Source organism: Carettochelys insculpta, chromosome 25 (genome assembly GCF_033958435.1).
Source record: "Carettochelys insculpta isolate YL-2023 chromosome 25, ASM3395843v1, whole genome shotgun sequence".
Taxonomy (NCBI): domain Eukaryota; kingdom Metazoa; phylum Chordata; order Testudines; family Carettochelyidae; genus Carettochelys; species Carettochelys insculpta.
In genome coordinates this window covers 1,729,194-1,751,349 of record NC_134161.1, presented here as the reverse complement: position 1 = coordinate 1,751,349, position 22,156 = coordinate 1,729,194, and the positions used below count along the sequence as shown (strand labels likewise).

General features: G+C 57.8%; 2 protein-coding genes across 3 annotated transcripts in view; both read right to left on the bottom strand.

Moving 5' to 3' along the window:
• DSCAML1 (DS cell adhesion molecule like 1) overlaps window positions 1-1,289 on the bottom strand; it is a 293,581-nt gene extending 292,292 nt beyond the window's left edge. For both annotated transcript variants that reach the window (XM_074977017.1, XM_074977018.1), the window contains exon 1: window positions 834-1,289. The gene's annotated coding sequence lies outside the window, so the exon portion shown is untranslated. The remainder of the gene's footprint in view (window positions 1-833) is intronic.
• Window positions 1,290-7,441: 6,152 nt separating this feature from the next.
• FXYD6 (FXYD domain containing ion transport regulator 6) overlaps window positions 7,442-22,156 on the bottom strand; it is a 31,925-nt gene continuing 17,210 nt past the window's right edge. The window contains exons 8-13 of the mRNA XM_074976731.1: window positions 14,287-14,333; window positions 11,521-11,559; window positions 10,790-10,864; window positions 8,489-8,528; window positions 8,309-8,339; window positions 7,442-7,626 (exon numbers count right to left, since the gene is read on the bottom strand). Coding sequence (XP_074832832.1) covers window positions 8,315-8,339; window positions 8,489-8,528; window positions 10,790-10,864; window positions 11,521-11,559; window positions 14,287-14,333 — 226 coding nt within the window. The 3' untranslated portion in view covers window positions 7,442-7,626; window positions 8,309-8,314. The remainder of the gene's footprint in view (window positions 7,627-8,308; window positions 8,340-8,488; window positions 8,529-10,789; window positions 10,865-11,520; window positions 11,560-14,286; window positions 14,334-22,156) is intronic.

The following is a 22,156-nucleotide window of genomic DNA, read 5'->3' as shown; positions in this document are numbered from 1 at the left end:
GTATTACATATCGCACCACTTTGCATTTTCATGCAATGATCTCTAAAGGACACATTCCCCCAAATCCTTCAGCAGTACTGAGCTCCTGCTGGCACATTGCTTATGTCGGTCTGACTGTGTGGGGCCTGGTGAGCCTTCCAGATGGGCTGGAGTGGTATAAGATGAACCAATTTAATAGGGATGGAGCCAGAATTACTCATCACAGCCACAGTTCACACCCACTGGCTACCCCAATTCTCCTTCCTGCAGTGAGGTCTGGGATCTGGCTGCACCATGCCTGCATCCCTGGCCTTGCCCCACACTACTACTGCCCTGTTACTCCGGACATGTGTGATACATCACATGTAGGTGCAAGGCCCTCCAATGTTTAGCTGCCCACCAGAGGATCTCAAATGCTTCTACAAATACATTATTAATCCATCTGTTTTCCTACCAGGGATTTTAATGTCTCTAACCAGAATAAGGAAGCTGATGAGCTCACCAACCAAATCTCAGGAGGATGCTCAAAATGAGGGCACTTCTCATGCCCCACCCCGGTGGTCATGACCACTGGCACCCACCCCCACTCCATTTGAGGGCAGCCACTCAGTCTCAAGGCTGAGCTTCCAGAGACATGTGAGTGGGGGACCTCCAGGACTAGGATTACACCAGCTGGCCGGTAGATGCCCTCCTTGGCCCAACCAAACCCACAGTGTGTAATCTTGTGTACTGCTGAAGAGCAGATTGCACAGGCCATGAGAACCCCTCTCCTGCCCACCCCTAGAACTCTCCTGCCCCATGAGAGGACTTTCCCCTCAGGCTGCACATCCTGTGCTAAACATAGCCAGGCTCACCCTGTCCCTAAGGGCGCAGCTCCAGCAGTCTCAGAGGGCTTTCCTCTTCTCCTGTAGGCAACCGCTGAGCTACACACCCTGGAGTGGAGGACCAGGGGCTCAGACTATCTCAGGGGCTTGCACAGCCATCTGACCCGGTCATCTCCAGGGTGGCCACACTCCTGCAGCAGCAGTCTGTGCAAGGGAGAAGTTGCTGTCTCTAGGATCAAACCTGGAGGCCAGGCAGGGCACTAGTCTACAGGCTTTAACTGAGCAAACAGGAAACTAAGAGGCCTTCCACCCTTGGGTCGGGGGCACAGAGAGCCAGGCCCATTCAGCTGCCTAGATCCAGGGCCCAGCGCAGCTTAGCAGGGATCCACCCACAGCCAGTGTTCTCTGGGAGCTGGGCACTTGGGCAGCCACCCAGCACAGTCAGGTGCTGACCAGCTGATTAGCAGAGCACCCCCAGCCAGCAGCCTGTTTATTTGTGGTGCGCATAATTTACCCCTCCCATGGATGGAAAAATTAGCTGGAACCCTGCCCACAAGGCCCTGACCTTCCTTCGAACTGCCACCAGCTGTGCCTGGCTGCTTCTGCCCCTCCCATTGCAGCAGGGTTGCAACAGGTTGAAACTCACCTCCACAGCACCTTCCTCCAGCCAGGCCAGGAATTAGTCAGCCCAGCCTTGGAGCACCCTCTCCCTGCAGCTCTCACCGTCAATCTTCGCCCTGCGCCAGGGCCCCCAGCCATCCCTGGCCACAGCTCCCTTCTCTCCGGGGCTGGCCCTCCACTCAGTGCCCATGGCTGGGCTCCTCCCCCACCCCCAGGAGGCCCATGAAGACCCCCTTACCGCAGTGACACACAGCCATCCTCCCACTAGCACCTTCCCTCAGGGCAAACAGCAAGACTTGGCCACTCATCACTGGCTGCCCGGTCCTACCCTCAGCTTCCCCCATGTAGCCCTAGCCTCTCCGTTAGCCCCTCAGCTTCCCCCATGTAGCCCTAGCCTCTCCGTTAGCCCCTCAGCTTCCCCCATGTAGCCCTAGCCTCTCCGTTAGCCCCTCAGCCTGGGGGTTGGCCAGGCCAATGGTCCCCTTACTGTCCCACACCCCCTCCAATAGTGCTCTGTGCAGGGCACCATTTCCTCCATAGGCAACCAGACCTGCTCACGCAACAGCTGGAAAGCGGCTTGGGGGCAGCTGCAATTCATTTTATCGGGTCTACTTGGCCCTGATAGGCTGCACATGCCCTTTCCTGATTGGCTCCCAGGATCAGCCCTCTTGCAAGGCGTTTTAACCCTTTCCACTCCGGTGTGGAGCAGCCTCCCCATCATGGGGATTTTAAGTTATTCGCACCTTTCTTAAAGCATGAGACCTCTCCCATCTGCAGCAGAAGGGCAGGTCAGTTGGCTTCCAACTGGCTGCCTGGATGCAAACCTCCAGGGTGTGTTTAACCCAGGGCAGGGGCACCATTCTCTTTCTACAGAAAGTCTGTGATGCCCTGGCAGACATAAAAATGAACGGGACAGTCCTTATGGGTGAGTGACCACCCAGAGCTTAATCTATGCTGGGTTGAGCCACAGCACTTCTGGGCTGGGCAGTTCACAGCCCTGGCACCTGTGGGCTCCCAGCCAGGAGCCGCTACTCTCTGGGTGTGGGGTGCATGGACATGGAAGGGAGCTCAGTGCGATGGGCAGGGGAGACAGCAGGCCTGGGGGCGGGGAGCCCAGGGAGGATGCAGGGCTCACAAGTAATGGTGGGATGGATGGGGCGACCTGGCAGGCAGCAGTGGATGGGTAGTGAGGGGATGGATGGGGATGCAGCAGGGGCCAGCCCTGAATAGCCCCTGCTGCCTGATGATGGGAAGGGGCCTCTTCCTGCTAGAGAAAATGGAGTGGGTGGTATCTGGTGAAGCTCTTCCGTGCTCGACCTATTCTATTCCGACTGGCTGCAGGCTGGTGGTTGGGCTGGGCACCTGGCCTGTGGGAGCTGTTGGTTCAAATTAGGGTTGTCATCTCTCGCGGACTGGACACCCTTGGCAGCAATGGCATCCCATCGGGAGCATTCCCATCCCAGGTCACATCCCCTGGGGCTGCTGGGGAGCTGTTTGCAAGGAGAGCTCCTGGTGTGGACACAGGGCGTTGTACTCAGAGGCACCTGGTTCCATGGGCTCTGCTGAGGCATAGCTGCCCCTGTACCATGGGGGTTGTGTTTTCACAGAGGCATAGAATCCTAGGGCTGGAAGGGACCTCAGGAGGTCATCTAATCCAGCCCCCTGCCTAAAGCAGGATCGACCCCAACTAAAGGGCTTTGTCAAGCCAGGACCTAAAAACGTCTAGGGATGGAGATTCCACCACCTCTGTTGGTAACATATTCCAGTGCTTCACCACCCTCCTGGTGAAACAGTTTTTCCTAATATCCAACCCACACCTCTCCCTCTGTAACTTCAGACCATTGCTCCTTGTTCTGCCACCTGTCACTACTGAGAACAGTTTCTCTCCATCCTCTTTAGAGCCCCCTTTCAGGAAGTTGAAGGCTGCTATTAAATCACCCCTCAGTCTTCTCTTCTGTAAACTAAATAAGACCAAGTCCCTCAGCCTCTCCTCACAGGGCATGTGCTCCAACCCGCTAATCATTTTCATTGCCCTCTGCTGAACGCTCTTCAATGCGCCCACATCCCTTCTGTACTGGGGTGGCCCAGAACTGGATGCAATACTCCAGATGTGACCTCACCAGTGTTGAGTAGAGGGGAATAATAACTTCTCTAGATCTCCTGGAAATGCTTCTCCTAATGCACCCCAATATGCCGTTAGCGTTCTTGGCTACAAGGGCACACTGTTGACTCATATCCAGTCTCTCACCCGCTGTAATCCCCAGGTCCTTATCTGCTACACTGCTACTTAGCCAGTTGTTTCCCCAGCCTGTAACAATGCTTAGGATTCTTCCGTCCCAAGTGCAGGACTCCGCACTTCTCCTTGCTGAACCTCACCACATTTCTTTTGGCCCAATCCTCTAATTTATCTAGGTCACTCTGGTCCCTGTTTCTACCCTGCAGCGTATCTACCTATCCCCCAGCTTAGTGTCATCTGCAAATTTGCTGAGGGTGCAATCCATCCCGTCATCCAGATCATTAATAAAGATGTTGAACAACACCGGCCCTAGAACCAATCCTTGGGGTACTCCACTTGAAACCAACCACCAACCAGACATCGAGCCATTGATCACTACCTGGTGGGCCTGACTGTCTAGCCAGCTTTCTACCCATCTTACACTCCATGTGTCCAATCCATACTTACTTTGTGCCCAAGCAACTGAATCTCCTGCTTGGCTTTCTGAGCAGCAGCTTGGTAATGCTCCGCTGCAGCCTGGCTGTGGGACGGAGGAGTGACTGATTTCTCGTCTCCTGAAGCTATGTTACTTACCTAGCCTTCTGTCCAAGATAGACGTCAAACTGCCCCTTCTGTAGCCTGGCAGTGGGGTACTCACCTGGGTGTTGGAGGGTTTGGCTTTACCCCTTTTGCAGGGGTTTCACGGGGATTTCCTACCTCCTTGGCAACTGCCCTGTGAGGTGCGACAGCCTTGTCTGAAGCTTGCCCACCCCAACCTTTCCTGGGAGGTGGGAGTCCCCGGTTCACACCCCTCAGAAGAGAAGGGCCTTGGGGTCTGCCATACCTGGGTGGGTACCCTGGCTATCAGGGATGAAAGAGCAGTGGGGGGTCTTTTGCACGGCTGCTGTTACTCAACAAAAGCCAGCCATGGCTGCTCCGCATAGTCCCCATTCACCTTGCAAGGTGAGTCTTACCTCAGCCACCAGACCCACTCTGGCGCACAGAGAGAAGATTTAATAATAATGAATATGCATCTCCTTGAGCTGGAAGGGGCCTCAGAAGGTCATCTAGTCCAGTCCCCTTAACAGGATCAAACACCCTCCCCAGCAGCTATTTGCCCCAATCCCTAAATGGCCTCCTCAAGGATTGAACTGACAGCCTGGGGCTTAGCAGGCCAATGCTCAAACCACTGAGCTGTCCCTTCCTCTACTTTTTTTGAACCGGCCCCAGATTTGAACCAGCCCAGAGAAATGCTCAACCCCACCCCCCACACAACCACAGAGGTGTCTGGGGCCTGGTGTTATGTAGTTGAAGTAGACCATCTTCAACAGACAAGCTGAGGGGCGGCCCAAGCGGCCCATGGGTCCTTCTCTTGAGAGGTGGGAGAGCCTGCTTCAAATCCCAGCCCCTCCCTGATCCGGCAGGAGGTACCCCAACCACCAGGCTACAGCAGCTGGGGTTGCCCCTGCAACAATTCATGATGGTGGACCCCCTTCAACAGGAAAGGCTGAGGGAGGCCCAGCTCAGAACACTCCCCCAGGTGGATCAGTCAGTGGGTGAGGATGTAAGCAGCTCTGCCCTACAGAGGGATTCTTGGCCTGGTGCTGGTCCAGTTCAGCTCCATCCCAAAAGCCAGTGTCCTCAGGCTGAGGGGAAATTGGACCAGTCTAGCATGGGCCAGTGCCCAGCTCTGGTCGGGCTGCACAGTCAGGAAGCCCTCAGGTGCTTTTGTCATTTCTTGTGTGATTAAGTTCCTGCCTAATGCCCTGCAGAACAGCTGTGAGAAGGGGAATGATGGGCTGAGGGGAACTCTTATGCAACCTGTTGTGATGAAGTAGAAATAGTTTGTAATAGGGCTGTTGAGCCTACGTTGGCCTCAGTTTCCCCTCTGTGCTGCAGCGTTGCCTAGTGGGTGGGGATTGGACTGCTGAATGGCCTCTGGCTCCCGGACACTGGGCTGACTGATGGTCACTGGGAGAGGACTGGCTGGGGCTGTAGACACACAGCCACAGAACAGCGGAGGAGAAACCAGCTAAGCCAGTTGACGCTGAGGGCACATGGACACCTGCTGTGTAAAGTGGAAAAGGTCCCTTCTTTGCACAAAAGCCAGGGGGGCGTCTACACCTGCCAGCGACTTTTTGTCGTGGAAATCAAACGTTTCACCGCACAGAGAAGCCCACCTCCACAAGAGGTGTACGGCGCCCACCAGGGATGGGCCCGGGAAGCCTCCACAGCATCTCCCACAGTGCCCAGGGGCCCACGCCGCCCAGCAGGTCTGCTGCTCTGACTCCAGGTAAACCGACGTCTGCTCGTTTCCCGCCGGGCCAGCTGACAACGCCTGCTCCCTGGAGCAGTGCTGAGCTTCCGGAACTGATCAGTGTTTGGAAAGAGGGGACAGTGAGGGGGACTCGGGATACCCCATCATCGGCCTCCTGCCCCGACAAGACCTGGCCTCACCATGGAGAGGGCTTCGCTGTGGGACGGCTCTAATGGGTGATCGGACGTACGTCCTCTCTGCCGTCTGCGGAAGTGAGTGGATCCCCACACCAGTGCTTTGCGCTTGCTGGTTCCCACCAAGCACCAGTGCAACTGACAGCGCAAAATCTCCACCGGGGTACACACGGCCTGAACAACCGACGACCCAGAGAGGTGAGGGCGTTTTCACCCTGGTGCTGGGGGGACTGTCCCACCCATGCAAGAGAAAGATTGGGCAGCCTTACACAGGCTGCGCAGAACCCCAGCCAACTAGGAAAGGGTTCATTGGGACAGCCAATCCAGAGAAGGCTTGCCAAGGCAGCCCCCATATAAAAGGCCTGCTTAGCTGAGCAGAAAACAGTCTCGGGGGGGTGAGGATGAAGGGCTGGCTGAGATAGCGTAGTGCTGGGGGGATGAGAGACAATGGCCAGGCTGACACAAGGACAGAGAAGGAGGTAGGGCTACAGCTGCTGGATGAGGGCTGTGACTGTGGGGCCTATTTCTGCTCTTCCTGATGTTATGTGTCTGGATGGAGTCCCCCTGGGTGGCATCTGTCAGCTCCCTGGGCTGCTGTGAGGAGCAGGGGGTGTGTTTGGGGTTCTGTGTGGTAACCTCCTCTGGACCCGGCACTCCCGCACCTGTCTGTCCCTAGGGCTACGTCCACACTCAGAGAAAACCTGGAAATGGCCCAATGGAAGAATGCTAATGAGGCACTGAAATGCCTATTCAGCGCCTCATTAGCAGGCTGCTGAATGCAGCACTTCAAAAGTGCTGCGGTTTGCTCGCCTGTGGCTTGCCTATGTGGGGGTCCTGTCTGAAAGGACCCCCCAACATCAGCTGAGAGGAAGAGGGTTCTTGCTGCTGACGGGGTCCCATCGAAAAAGGAGATGAGCTGTGGCACTGTCGAAGTGCTGTGGCTGGTGGCATGCTAATGAGGTGCTAAATATTCATTTTGGCGCCTCGTTGGTATTCTGCGCTGCGGCCATTAGCATGGCCGTTTTGAAGGTTTTTGTGAGCGTAGACGTAGCCCTAGTGACAGACAGGTGCAGGTCCAAGGGCCAGGCCGTTAGTGGGGCCGTTGCAAAGTTCTTCGTAAGTGTAGACGCAGCCGAGCTGTCCTCTGTATTCGCTCAGAACCGGGTCTTGTGGCCCTCCTGCAAGGCTTGTGCCTGCCCCGCTCCAGGCTTTCCTGTAAGGCTAGGGCTAAGGGGGAAGTGGCCCAGGGAAAGTCAGCACAGGAACATGAGGAGGGCCCGTGAGCAGCTGCTGACCATGGGCTCCCCTTTCTGGGCCTGGGACTCCAGCCCAGCCAGGTCCAGGCTTTAGCTCTTGCAGCAGAACCTTTATTGTGGCCAAGAAGCAGTGAGCTGCTCTGCCAAAGGAAAGTCACGACAATCACGTGCCCAGAGGTGTGGGGCTGAGAGGGCGCCGGGCTGTGCTGGAAGGTGCTTGGCTCCTGGAGAGGACTCCACCGGCTTGGCCAGAGCACTGGGCCATGCAGCCCGGGCAAGTCTGGAATCAGAGGGACATAACACAAAGGGTTACATCAGCCTGGCAGGGGACACGTGCAGACCAGTGCCCAGCTCAGCGGTGTGCGGCTGGCGGCCACCAGTGCTTCATTACCTGTGCTCTGCACGTACGGCCGCTCACAGCTCCCGTTGGCCACGGATGGTTGTCCCCAGCCAATGGGAGCTGCACGGAGCGGGATGCCCCTTGCTGCAGTTCCCACTGGCTGGGAACTGTAAACCAACGCCAACGGCGGCACAGGTCAAACAGCACTGGTGGCCTGCCAGGCGCTACCCTGGCAAACTGCCTCCAGTTCATTGCCCCAACCCCCTCTGGCCCTGGGGGTAGGCCACGCTGACCAGGCAACCCCATTGTCCGCTGGCTGCGAGGTTTTCATCCCTGATTGCAGCTGCGCTGTCCCACCTGCGGTTGCAAACCCAAAAGGTGTTTGCCACCTGCATCCTTCCCGTCCCCCAACCCCAGCATCCCTGCCTGGTCCAGCCCTGAGATCTTCTACCTCCCACCAAAACACTCCTGTATATCCTGGGGGGTGCTGGGCCACCTGTCCCAAGGAGCACACAACTCTTTCCTAGCCAGACAGACACCAAATGATGGTACGGTGCAGCGCACCAGGCACCGACCCCTGCCTGGTACCCCATGCAGCTGTCCCATTCCTCCAGCCACTTACCTGCAGCTACAGCTCCTCATCCTCCCCTTGTCTGCGGAAAAGAGAGAGAAGACGGCATGAGTGTGAGCCCAGGGGAAAGGGAGATAGCGTCCATCTGTCCCTGGCCCTTTAGCCAGCTGCAGACAGCCCTTAAAGAGATGGCGGGGCTGAGTGACTTGGAAGGTTGAAAAGGACACCCACCTCCTCCTCCTCCTCTTTGCTCCGCAGCGGAAGCGCCGACCTGGAAACAAGGGAAAAGTCTGAGGCCTCCTCTGCCTGGGCTGACCCAGAGCTCCAGCCCCTCCCTGGCTTGCGCACCTCTGCATTGCTCTCAGGTCCCCTCCCCTGGCTGCTCCTCTTCCCTTCGATGCAATAACACTATAGCTGCGTCTACACGTGCACGCTACTTCGAAGTAGCGGCACCAACTTCGAAATAGCGCCCGTCGCGTCTACACGTGTCGGGCACTATTTTGAAGTTAACTTCGACGTTAGGCGGCGAGACGTCGAAGTCGCTAACCTCATGAGGAGATAGGAATAGCGCCCTACTTCGACGTTCAACGTCGAAGTAGGGACCGTGTAGACGATCCGCATCCCGCAACATCGAAATTGCTGGGTCCTCCATGGCGGCCATCAGCTGGGGGGTTGAGAGACGCTCTCTCTCCAGCCCCTGCGGGGCTCTATGGTCACCGTGGGCAGCAGCCCTTAGCCCAGGGCTTCTGGCTGCTTCTGCGGCAGCTGGGGATCCATGCTGCAGGCACAGGGTCTGCAACCAGTTGTCAGCTCTGTGTATCTTGTGTTGTTTAGTGCAACTGTGTCTGGGAGGGGCCCTTTAAGGGAGCGGCTTGCTGTTGAGTCCGCCCTGTGACCCTGTCTGCAGCTGTGCCTGGCATCCCTATTTCGATGTGTGCTACTTTGACGTGAAGACGTTCCCTCGCTGCGCCTATTTCGATGTTGGGCTGAGCAACGTCGAAGTTGAACATCGACGTTGCCGGCCCTGGAGGACGTGTAGACGTTATTCATCGAAATAGCCTATTTCGATGTCGCAACATCGAAATAAGCTATTTCGATGTTGGCTGCACGTGTAGACGTAGCCTATATGGTCTCTGCAGAAATCACGGCAGGGCCGGGGTACAGGCGCTTGGGGGGCCCCTAAACTGTAGGGCTGCCTGCCCTCGTGCACTGGGGATGCAGTGAGGGTGGCTGGGCTGGGCTGGATGAGGCCATTGCTGGACTGGTCCCTTGCTTTGGCTTTCCAGCCGCTCAGTCTTGGTTCCGGTATATAGTTACAGTCCAACCTTTCTGACTCCAGTGTTGAGAAGCTACCCCTGCCCTGCTGGGCTCTGCCCTGCCGCACTTCAGCCTCCTTGAGCACCCCCAGCAAACACCCTCTTCAGACAAGTGCCCCCATGAGGCTCAGGTAGGCCTGGCCACCGGCTGAGAGAGCCCGGGCAGCTCTGGGCACAGCCCTACAGAGCAGCTGTGCCTCTGGAACCACACGGCTAGGCTGTTGTTCCCATCTGCAGCATTTGGGCTCGGTGGGTGAGATGCATGGCCTAGGTTGTTAGAGTTCGTGGCCCTCTGCACAGAGGCTGGGACACGGACCCAGTCCTGACCAAATTCCTACCCTGAAAGTTCCTGTCTGCAGCTCTTTCCAAGCTGCCCCTGCAGTTTCCTCCTTCCCTTTCTTCCCTAGAGTTGTGCACTGTTAAATGCCAATTTTGCTTCACCCCAGAGCTAGCTGCATGTCTGTAGCGGGCAAAGTGTTCCTGGCTACTTAGGGTCAGGTCTGCAAAGTGGCCCAGCTCAGCCTGTGGGAGTGGAGCACGTTGGCAAACCTACTTTCTCCCTCTAGAAAAGGCAGATACTGTGCTGCTACTCCCATCTGAAAGTGGTGACGTTTTCACCCCGGGCCTTAAAGCTGGCAGGAGAACACAAAGCTGCTTCTGCCAATATTTGCACAATCCCCTCCCACTCGTGTTGGAATCTTGCCCTGATGGAAACTTTCCTGCCACCTGCTTCTAAAGCGTCACTCTCTCCCTAATCTGCCTCTAAATTTGGAGCCAGGGGCCCTGGCCCTCGGCTGAGCTCAGCTCAGCGGGCCTCCTGCAGCAGCGAGCCAGGCAGACGGGAGACTTGGGAGCAGAGGCCTCCGTGCTCCCTGATAACCAAGCCTAGGCCGGAGCTGAGCCAGGTTAAACGTTCAGGGAAAGCTGGAGGCTCTCAGTGCAGGGAACTGCTGTGCCACAGCTAAGCCTGGGCCCCGCTGCCCTGCCATGGATGGATTAAGGATGTGGAACTCAGGGATGCCCAGGAGTCTGGGACAAGCCCCCTGCTGAGACAGGCTGCAATGTGCGCCCAGGCAGGACCCCCTTGCAGTGCCCCAATGCACCCTTCCCTTCCCTGGTCTGAGAGCGCCTGGGCAGCCAGCTGCAGCGTGGTGGAAGCAGGCAAGAGCCCTCACCCAAGCATGCACCACCCCCCCCCTCCCGCAGCGCCACTCACTGAGGATGATGAGGAGTCCGACCAGGAAAGCCACCACGGCGAAGATCAGCCCCCCATTCCGAATGGTCTCGTAATCTCAGACAGACAGAGAGAGAGACAGACGGACGTGTAAGCCTGGCAGAGCAAAAGGGCCAGGCTGCGAAGAGCCACGTTTCACTGAGCTCTGAGTTACCAGAGGCTGCAGAGCCGGCCTGCGCCTTCATGGCCATACCAGCCCCACTGGCAGCTGGGCTTGGGCGGTCGCCTTCTCTCGCTGCCTTGACACTCTTTGCTGCTGAGACGCGCAATTCCCAGTGCCGGCAATGCGGTGTCAGCCCCCAGCGACACGCGTGCCATGTACGTGCTGCGAAACGCGCCCTGCAGGTACCCCACAGAGCTGGGGTTGGCACCGGCACCGCCTACAGATTCGGGGCTGACTGTGGGGCAGACAGCTGACCCAGGTGCTAAGGGCCAGGGAGAGACCTGCTCACAGCCCTGGCCCATCCAACTCCCTGTGTGAGTGGGAGCAAGTCCCTGAATGTGCCTCAGTTCCCCGCGGGCCAGGGACCCATAGTCCTGCCCCTGCCCCTGCCCGCTGCCCTATTGCGAGGGTACAGCCGGGGGGCCAGGGCCCATCTCTTCCACTGCATTCGGGGCACAGAGGGACCCAAGCGGCCGAGCAGGCAAAGAACCAGAGGCCAAAGGGCCGGGCCAGCCAGGGCCTCGCAGGACGGGGCAGAGCTGAGTCTTACCATAGGTGAACTTGTCAGGCACCTGCTTGGGGAGGGCATCTGGAAAAAGAGGGAGCAGGTCAGAGAGGAGCCGCGGGTGGGGTCCCCACGCTGTTGGCGCACGGTAGCTGCACGACTGGAGGGAGCTGCTATGGAAGGGGCAGGGCGCCTGGGCAGCACCCAGGGCTACACCAGGGAGCTGGGAACGAGTTGCTCTGGCCCCGCCTAGGCAGCCCAGGCCAGCCTGCGGGGTGAGCCAGCATGCTGAGTGCAGCGCCACAGGCTGATGGGGGAGCCCCACAGGCCCTCGGGGGCTGCTGGCCTTGGAGCCTCCCAAGCCCAGGAGACCAGCTCTCGGGTGTTCCACAGCTGCCGTCACGCCCCAGCCCCAAGCGTCCGAGAGCTTGCCAGGCCTGTGCACCTCCCTCACCCCTTGAGCCGGGGGGTGCAACTTAGTTTCAGCAACACGCTTTCAAATGGGCCCTTCAGCTCGGGCCTGAAGCCCCATCCCCTGCCCCCCCTTCTCTCCTGAGCATTGGTGCCAATGGAGCCCTCTCTGACCCCCAGGCCTTCCCCGCTGGCCCAGCCCTCTTCGTCCCCAACAGCCCCGGCACAGTAGCTCCTGTCCAACCCGCCCCCGGGTCTAGCAGCCTGATCTAGAAGCATGCCGCGTGAGCCAAACTTCTCCGTGCATCAGCCCTTGCTAGCCCCGCGGCAGCGGGGCCCACAGCCCACCCTGCTCAGCGTGGACCTTCCCGCGGATGACCAGCCAGCCGCCCCAGAGGACAAAATGCTTTTGCTTATTTCTAAACAAGGCTAACTTAGCCAGATTCGGCTAGTGCAGCATGCGCCCTTAAATACGCAGCTGTCGCATCAGCGGTTGCGGATTTCCACCTCCTTGTGTGCGTTGCTAGTTTAGCAAAGCTTACTTTAACCAAAGAAAAATAGTAATTTCTGGCCCAAAGAAAAGGCTTCGACCTTGTCTTTATTTGTGACGCAGCGGAGGGGAATCTTTAGTGCATAGGGCCTACAAAAAAAAATCAGCCCGGGGGCCACACAAAACTGAGAAGCAACCCCCCAAGTCCTCCCTGAAGGAGGCCCCCAGTGGAGACATCCTCGCCCTGCAGCTGCATGTGGGCACGTGGGTGGGGGGGTTCAGGGCTTCTCACAGGTCAGATTAACTCTTCTGGGGTCCTGGGCGAGTAGATTTTGTGGCCCGCCCTAGCGCTGGAGTGGGGCCAAAAGGAGGGGTTCAGTATGCAGTGGGTGCTTGAGCGCCTGTGTGGACTCCATATTGGGAGGGTGCCCCAAACCCACGGCCCGTCTGCAAGCAACCATGGAGCACGAACGGAGCCAGGCCACACTTGGAGCACCACCGCCCCAGACAGAGCTGTGCGGTGCCACACAACTCCCAAGAGCTCGGGGAGAGGGGCCGGCCTGGGCACGCCGATCAGGGCCCACAGCACTGGCACATGGGGCCCGGCAAGCGTGAGCACCACCTCTGGAGCCTGCCCCGTGCTGAGGTTTCACAGCCAGCACTGGGAGGGCTGCCCGCCCCACACTACTGCTGCCAGCTCCCCCAGCCCCAGAGCTCAGGCAGCAAAGCACTGGAGCCTGTGACTCGGTTGCACTCATGCACTGGGAGGTGTCACCGTCCCCAGGCAGGTGGGGACCTGCAAAGGCAGCAGCCATGAGAGCAGTGGAGAGCGGAGCCATGGTGGCCCCCCGGCCCCGTTTGATTTCACAGGCGTGCACCACGAGGGTCTCCCGTGGGGAGCAGGAGCGGCCTTCCACAGAGTCCGCAGCAAACGCCCATATTTTTCCAGCCATTTTCCACCAGGGGAAGCAGCTCAGGCCAGGCTGGAGTCCGGTCCCTGGGATCAGGGGTGGGGGTGGGGTTGGTTTCTAGAGGCAAACTTGCCGGGTGGATCCAAACAGCCCTTAAACTCTGGGCACGTGCCAGCCTTGCCCACCTCTAATGCACCGTGTTTAGGAGGCGGAAGGAGCGGTTAACCTGGGCAGAGCAAAGTTACTCCGGGGCACGCTCAATATTCTCCTGCTCACCTGCCTCCCCACTTGGATTAGTTCTCACCCTGCGGGGCAGGCAGAAAGCAAATGAGCTGCTCTGCCTCCCCTGTGCTAAGCAGAGCCGGGGCGCGGGGGTAAGACAGAAAAGAGGCACGAATAGGAAAGTGCTAAAACAATCACCAGCTCCCCTGGGCAGTCACCACTCAGCCTGCGCCCTTTGGATGGCACCGGGGTGTCTGGCACTGACGGCTTCCGCCCCCCCGCCGAAGCTGCATTTGCACAGCTCGGTGTGGCGTTGGGTTACACCGCCGACTCCAGGGCTTGCAATCTGACCCAGCTGGCAATCCCCACGTGCTTGGCGCACCGGCGGGGCAGAACTCAGCCTGCATGCGACAGTGCCGCAGGCTGGGATTTCTGCTCTCCACTCAGACAGGTCACACGCCGCCACCGCCTCCGTCTGGGCCCGTGTCGCTGGTCTCTGCTCAGCTGCAGCCTGGCCGCGCCTGACTGCGGTGAGAACAGCCTGGCCTCCTGCAAGCCGGTGCTCAGCACCTCCGACTGCCTGAGCCGTGGAAGTGGGGTGGTAGGCCCCCACGTCTGTGAGCGCCTCCCTGCCAAAGGAGCGCTCACTTCTGGCTTCCTGCACAAGCCCAGAGCACTCCACCTGCCCGGCCAGCAAAGCCCACCCTCCGCTGCAGAGAGGCAGGCGAGGCGGCAACTTGCTGTGCTCCCCAGGAGCAGAAGCCGCCAGACCCTTACCGTCAGCCATCGTCCCCAGGCGCCGTCCAGCAGGTGCTGCGGTCTGGCTGGGAAAGTACATTAATGGGGGGAAAAACATCATTAACCATTAACGGCCTTAGTGTAATGTTTAGCCCAGTCACAAGGGGAGGCACATGGCCCAGGCTTGGAAACATTGGACACCTGGGGGGCATAGGAAAGAAAGAGCCCTTGCAACCAGCTCTCACCAGCTCACGCAGGCAGCCAGGCAGCTCCCGGGGCAGAGCCAGACTCGGATCCCCTTGAAAGGCCAACAGCGGCATCTCAGCTCTGCAGGGGGAGGTTAATACCCAGCGTGGGCACTTTCATTCTCCGGGTGCTTTGCAGACCTTACTACCCAGCCCCCACCAGCTCTGCCACTTGGGCCCTGTCACTCTCCCTGTGTTACAGCAGAACTTAAGAGCAGAGTTGCGAGGAGACCTGGCCAAGGCCACCCAGTGAGTCAGTGGCAGAGCTGTGGTGTTCCCTGGCTCCAGCCCTTGGCTCTTGTCACTTGAGCGTGTCTCTTGGCTGGCTACTGGGTAGCAATGCAGGAGAGGAAGGGGAATCCTCCCCCACCTCCAAGAGCCGTCCCGTCCATAGGACAAGGGGGGGAGCTGCCCCAGACCCTGCATGGTTGGGAGCCCCCTGGCAGCTGCCCTCGCCATAGCCATCCTATGGACAGGAGTCGGGGAGGATTACCTGGGGCAGGGTGGTGGGGACAGCAGAAGGGGGTCATGTCCCCTCCCCTTGTGCCTCCCCCCCCCCCGCACTCAGTGCAAGCAGCAGCCTGCTCCGCTCTGCCACAGCCTCCCGGACCGCCGAGCCCCCTTCTCTGCAGCAGCAGGAAGGGGCCTCTGGTCCCAGCCACTGGCGGAGAAGTGGGGCTCAGTGGGCCGGGGGCGGTGCCGAGTAGCGAGTGTGGGGGGGCAAGGGGAAGTGATCCCCTGCTTCTGCTGCTGCCCCAGGTAATCCCTCGCCAGGCTGGTCGGGAAAGGGAGCAGAAGGGGTGGGGCCTGCTGCAGAGGGGGTTGCCCCAGGCACAGTGTGCACATGCAAAGGGAGAGCCCTGCCAGCACCACTCTGGCTGCCTGGGGGGGAAAAGGGTCCCACTGAGGCCAGGCAGAGCTCAGAGCACCCTAGCGCTCTGGAGGGGAGACCACCGAATCTCCGCCTTTGGAACACCAGTGCCACCAGCCGACCAGCTGGCCGCACACCTTGCTCAGAACAGGCAGCAGCAGCAGCCATCCGCCACCGCCTCCCAGAGAGGCCCAAAGCACAGCACAGAACTGCGCTGAACAGCCGCTGCTCCAAAACAAAGGGAAGGCTGCACCGTTGGTCTGCCCACGGACAGGTCGGAGCTGGACTCACTCAATGTTCTGGTGTAACTGAAGAGCAACCGTAATGTTTTGTTCAGTTACAGGCGTTTCAGAGCTTCGAACACCCTCCCCGCCCCGGGTGTCCTGCTGCAATCACCGCACATCTGAGCAAAGGCAGCACCCTGCACCCAGATTAGCCCCTGCCCTTGGTTATGTCCAGGGAGCTTGGATATGCAAATTGCTTCGTGCCGACCTCCACTCCACCATCTCCAGCAGCCAGAGGCAGAGGCTAACTGCTGGGCGGTCTGTTCAGAGCCCTTTGTTCTGTCCTGGCAATCAGTGACCAGCAAGTCAGCAGATGACTGTTACTGTGCTTGCAGAAGGGAACCTGCCCCAGGGAGTTCTCTCCACATCAGGTTCGCAGGGCGCACCAGGAACGCACTCGGACCCCACGGTGGTGGGCAGCGATGTAAGAACCTAGCGAGCTGAGGAGTCTGGTAGGTGCCAGCCAGGCCAGCTCTGCCGGTCTCATCAGCAGGGTGCTGCACTCAAACCCTGGCCCTGGGGCCCTGCTGGGGTTTCAGAATGTCGGCCTCTAAGGTATCAAAGGGCTCGTCCTTAGGACTAGTCTTGCATAAGCAGGAAGCAAAGGTTGTAATGAGAGACTGGGTGGGCAGCGTGCCTCTGTCTGCCTGTCTGAGGAGTTATGCCAGGTGTTGAACAGCACAGCACCTAAGCGCACATTTACGGGCTATTTACGGACACCAGCTCTCTTGTTTGTCTCTCTAAAACAGACCAAGGTCTTGCCCCTGAAATTCAGATTATTAGCTGGAGACAGGCTCAAATCACACCCAGATGTCAGGGGACTGGGAATCTGAGACAGGCTTCTGTGGCTTGCATCAGCCTCTGGCTGTAGTTCACACTGGGCGGACGACCCTCAGGAGCTTGCGCTGATAAAAGGAGAGCGGGGAGGAAGGACGGAAATTTGTGAATTGGTGAACAAAACACTTCCCTCAGCCCCAGCAGGATGCTGCCAGAATTGGACCGGCACAGGGAGCTTTAGCTAAAGCAGTGTGACTAGAACCTGTGGAAGCCAACTGGCACAGTGTCTTGGGCATAACAGGTTGCAGGGATCTCCTGGCCTCACCCACAAACTTCCTGTCATGTGTCTAGCAACAGCCTGTGTTGCACCCATGATTATAACCCCTCCACGGTGCAGGCATGGAGATGTGGTTAAACATGAGCAACAGGACATATGAGCTAGACTGTGAGAAGGAAATAGCGACTTGAATAGCGAAAGCAAGAGCGAGTTTGAAGGCGATAGAGAAGATCTGGAAAAGCAAAGCGATTAGCTGAGGAACGAAGCTGGGTGGCTTGAAAACGTGTCTATTCAGCAGCATGTTATACGGATGTGAGACATGGGTGATAACAAAAGATTCGAAGAGAAGAATATTGGTGTTGGAGAGGAGTTGTTAAAGCAAGATCCTGAGAACCGGATGGATGCAGAGAAGTTACATAGGAAGATACAGCCGAAAGCGAACATACTGCAGGAGGTTATACAGCACAAATTACAGCTATCTGGGCATATCTGCAGAATGAACAATGAACGAACAATCAAGACTGTGATATTCAGCATAATGGACGGCCCGAATAGGAGAGGCAGACCCCACAGAGGATGGATAGATGATGTAGTAGATTGGTGCGGAGCTAGTCTACAGAAACTAAGCCACTCCGCGCTGGACAGGGCAAGATGGAAGGATATAGTGAGGGAGGCATTAGACACCAACGGGCACTGAGCCCACGGTTGTTGATGATGATGACGACACAGCAACAGCACCTTCTCAAGGCAGTAACGAAAAACAGGACAGGCATGTCTTGAGACAACCCCCTCTAGCCGGAAGAGACACCTCTCTCCAGGCAGACTCTGGTGTATTGTTTGTCCTGCAAGAGGGGGCTAGTGAGATGCTAAGGAAGAGCTGGCAAAGGCTTGAGAAGGAAAAGACCAGGAAGCAGAGGGACCCTATCTTTAGGTGAACCCCAAAGCTTCTTCTGGTGATTTTAGGGGCACAAAGACACAGACTGGGGCCCTTCGCCAGGAAGCAAATGGCCGGAGCGGGAGTTTCGTGCCCTGAGGGGATTTCAGCCTGGCTTGGCAGGGAATGGTGGAAGAGAGCTTTGGGTGAGACGTTCTCCCGCAGACCCTTGCTAGCACTGTTTAGGCGTTAGAACGCGCTGTGGGTTGGTTTGTGTGTGACGCTTGGTCCCGTCACTCACCGGCATTCCTCTGAATGGCAGTTCAGGGAATGTCTTTGTTCTGGAGCGGCGCTCGAGGGCTGTGTGGGACGCAGGAGTGGCTGGCTCTGGTGGAACCGTACCTGGCGAGAGCTGCTCCTAGGGAATACAGGGGCTGGTTGTCTGGGGCTCTCCAGTGAGAAGGAGCTGGGTACAACATGCCAAGGGCACGGGGGCTGGCAGGGGGACATGCATTGTCAGCCTCCCATAGCCCAGGGAGAGCGCGTGAATGGCAGAGAGGCTGGCTACACTACAGCGTTAGCTGGGAGCAGGTTTACACGGCAGCTGGCAGCCCGTGATGCCTGAGACACCTCACAGAGAGCACATGGCCCATCCTGGAGCATCCTCGAGCCCCTGGGCGGCTACCAGCTTTGGCCAATGGATGAGGAGGTGGGGGAGCCGCACGGTTGTGCTCCACATGGTGCCAAACACTGGCTGCGGCAGGTCCTCGCAGCTCCCCGCACAGAGAACCAGGCAGCAGTGAGCTCTGGGCTTTCCTCTGGGGGGACGCCCGGATAAGGCATGGAAGGGGCTGTCCCAAGTGCCTTGTATTTTTCCCACCTATGTCTCACTGTTCTGCCCGTGTAGCCCCCGCCCTCCTCTGGCCCAGCTCCCTACCCTCCAGGTGTAGGACTGTCCCCCCCTGCAGCAGCACTGCTTCAAGCGCACTCTGGTTTCCACTCTCATTTCAAACCATGTCTCTCCCCCGCGTCTAGATGCACACCCCCGCCCTGCCGCGCGCCCATTTCACTTCGTGATGCGGCTGCATCGCAGCTGGGGGCACGCGTCGGTGCAAGAGGGAACTGCGTTGTACTGAGCTCGGGGTCTTATTGTACAGCTTCACCCCACACTCCCCCACCTGCCCCTCCGCGAACGTCTCTGGTTCTTGTTTACATGCCTGCTCGCTGTACACGATGGGCCACTCACAGGAGACTGGAGAGGATTCCCTCCTCCTAGCCCCAAGCTGGTTTTATTGCCTGCCATGGAGTGAGGACCCACCAGCGCTAACCAAGCCTGCCCGACCCTGGGGCCCCCACCACTGAGCACAGGCAGCTAGATGTCTGCACTGGCCACTCGGGCCCTAAGCACAGCCGAGCACTGGGAGGAACAAACGGAGGAACGGTGTCTCCCTGGCCGACACTAGCACATGCCAAGCCCTAGGGCCAGACAGTCCCTAGTCATCCCCAGGCTACAGTTTGGTGTCTGGCTGCAAAGGACTCTACACAGCTGGAGGCTCACTAGGTGTAGATCGAGGGATGTGGGTTTGGTTTGGTTCTAACACAGCAAAGAACGACCTTGAACAGATCACCACAGATTACGTACCTGGGAAGATCAAGGAATACGGCATGAATGTGGTGCTATTGTCCATCTTCCCTGTTGAAGGAAGGGGTCCACGCAGAGATCGTTGAATCGTGGAAGTAAATGTGTGGCTGTGCAGCTAGTGTTGGGGAGGGGGCTTTGGTTTCTTTGACCATGGGGTTCTGTTTTGGGGATTCTGTGTGGGGAACAAGGATTGCTAGGAAGAGATGGATCCACCCCACCAAGAGAGGAAAGAGCATCTTTGCGGGCAGGCTTGCAAACCTAGTGAGGAGGGCTTTAAACTAGGTTCATTGGGGGACGATGCCACAAGCCCCGAGGTAAGTGGGGAAGGAGGAAGGAAGGAACAACAAAAGACATTATTCAACAGATAAAAGGGGTAACTCTTGGAGCTGTCTGCGTCCCTAGGGGGACAATGGAGTCCTGAGCTGCCCCACCCCAGAGGCAGAGGGATGCTCAGGAGCTCGTCAATCGCCTGCAAAGCCACGTGTTCCAGCAACATATTACTGCTAGAATTTTGATTTGGCCAAGAACAGGAGCAAGACTCACAGGGAACTCACAACTTGGCCTTAAAACACACCGCGTGGCCGAGGGCGGAGGGCCTGGCCTCTGCTGCTAGCAGGGAGGAATAACTCACTTCCTGCCCTGGCACCAGCTGAGCCAGCCTCCCAGAGCAGACACGGACACGCTGTGCTGTCTGAGCACCCTGTGGCAGCAGTACAGTCCTGGCCACCAGGAGCTGATGGGGCCAGCCTGCCACCAAACCATCCTGCAGAGACACAGCCCTTTCCATGGTCCTCACCAAGTGCTAGCAAAATGCCCAGCTGTCTCCTCTGCGCCTCCTGCCAGGAACAGCCCTCGGCCCTTAGGAATGCTGTCTCCTAATCCCAGTCCTTGACGGGGCTGGGGGAGACGAGTAACTGGAGGTGAGTTGACTCCGCATCTTTCAGAGCCAAGGCAGAGACGAGGGCATGGTGGTTGGGCTTCTTAGCAGGCCAGCTGCTGTTGGTGAGAGATGAGCTTGGGAGCTGCACAGAGCGCTGCTGCAGACTGCCACCCCCTGGTGCACCCATGGCTAATGCTGGTTGTCTAACCGTCCCCTCCGCAGCATGCTGGGACCTCTGCCCATATGCACCCCACCCAATTCCCAGGCATCCTCAGCTGACTGGGCTGCCTCTGCATACACACCTGCTAGGATTTTAACTGAAACTGCTCCCTTCCCTTTGCTGCGCAGGGTGGGCCAAGAAAGGTGAACAGCGGAATGGCCATCCCGTGGGAAATTCCAACCCATAAAGAACAAAAGCCAAACTTTGGCCCAAGTTGAAATGCAGGTTGGACCTCCTGGTACAGCACCCCGGGGACCTGACTGATTCAAACCTGGGAGTTTGCCAGACCAAGGGAGGTCAATGCCAGCCCCTCTGCCTGCACCCCAGCCCCAGCTCCTGGCCACTGGGGTGTGCTCCTAGGCCCTAGCCCTGGCCATCTGGTTCCACTCCCAGCCCCCACTTCCATCCAGCAGTGCTCAGCCCCAGTCCTCACCCAGGCCGCTGAGCTCGGACCCCGGCCAACGGCCTGGCTTTCTGGTCCAGCAACAGCTGTAGTCCTGCTGCACCGTTTTTCTGAGTGCTCCAACCCCAGAACACCACAGGCTCCTCAGTAATGCTGGACCCTGGATGCTCCCAGAGCAGAGTCCCACACTCCAGATCCACCCACAATGAAAAGTTGCAAAATACTTTGGCTCCTAGATGACTAAATGACTTGGGGCTTCTGAGCAAAACCTTTGCACGCTCTGGGCTTTCCACCTTTGGCTTTGTCTGTGGAAACAGCCCAAAGCACTCCACTGCTCAGCATGGAACGGCATTTCCCAGGGGGCAGGGGGGGAGAGCTGTCATTCACGGGCCCGATGCCCCTGTTCTGGCCAAACCGCTTTTCCCATGACTCCCCAGGCTGCTCGGTCGGGGGATGTCTGCCCTGCATCCTGGGGAGAAATAGCGGAGATTGTAAATTGTTGTTAAGAGCAACAGTGTTTATTATTTGTACTGTGATGGCACTTCTAAGCCCCAGTCTGGGACCTGGCTGTCCGAGGTACCGGACAAACAGAAGAAAAAGACAGCCTTTGCCCCGCCTCCCTACCAGCTGGGTCTGCTAACCACCAGCCTTTCCTTCTGTTCAGGAAGGAGGGTTTGGGCCTCTCCCCAGGCATCCCAGCATTATGGTATAAAGCAGCTGGAGAATCGCTAAGGTAGAAATGATATTTTATTCCTTTCCCCCCTTAGATTCTGGATCACAACACGGAATACAACAGTCCTTTATCACAGCAGCAAGGTTTGCCCATTGAAAATGAAAACACGACAGCTGGTTTAATTTACAACATTCAAGATTTTGCCGGTTTCTACGTTTACGATTTTTACTGGTTTTGGATACTGACTGCACATTACAGACACTGAACACGGAAACTCATGGTGTACAGCTAACACTCAGGGGCGGGCTGAGAGGTTTGCTTGTCTGCCTGCTGGAATCTGTGGAATGTCACCAAGAAAATAAGAACATTTTACTGCCTGCTACAGCTTGGATGAAGATACGGGGCTGAGGTACACCACATGCATTCACTCGGCAGGACAGGAGGTGCTCCCCTTCCCAGGCACGCTGGAGGAAAACAAAAGAATGTGTCCTGAAATCCTGGATCCCAAGCGACCCTTCCTTCTGCTCATGCACTCACTCCTCTGGCAGCCCAGGGCAGAAGACCTGGGCTGGGTCATATGGGTCCTTCTCTCCCTGGAACGGATCAGATCTGCACTGCCACGATGTCATTTTCAGCCCCCTTTTAACGTAACCTGATTTCCCTCCCCTCGTTTTCTCTGACTTTGAGTTTGTGCATCTGCCTGGCAAGTGCTGGGACCCTTACGAGGAAACCTGACCAGTGAACTTGCCCCTTGCAACACGTA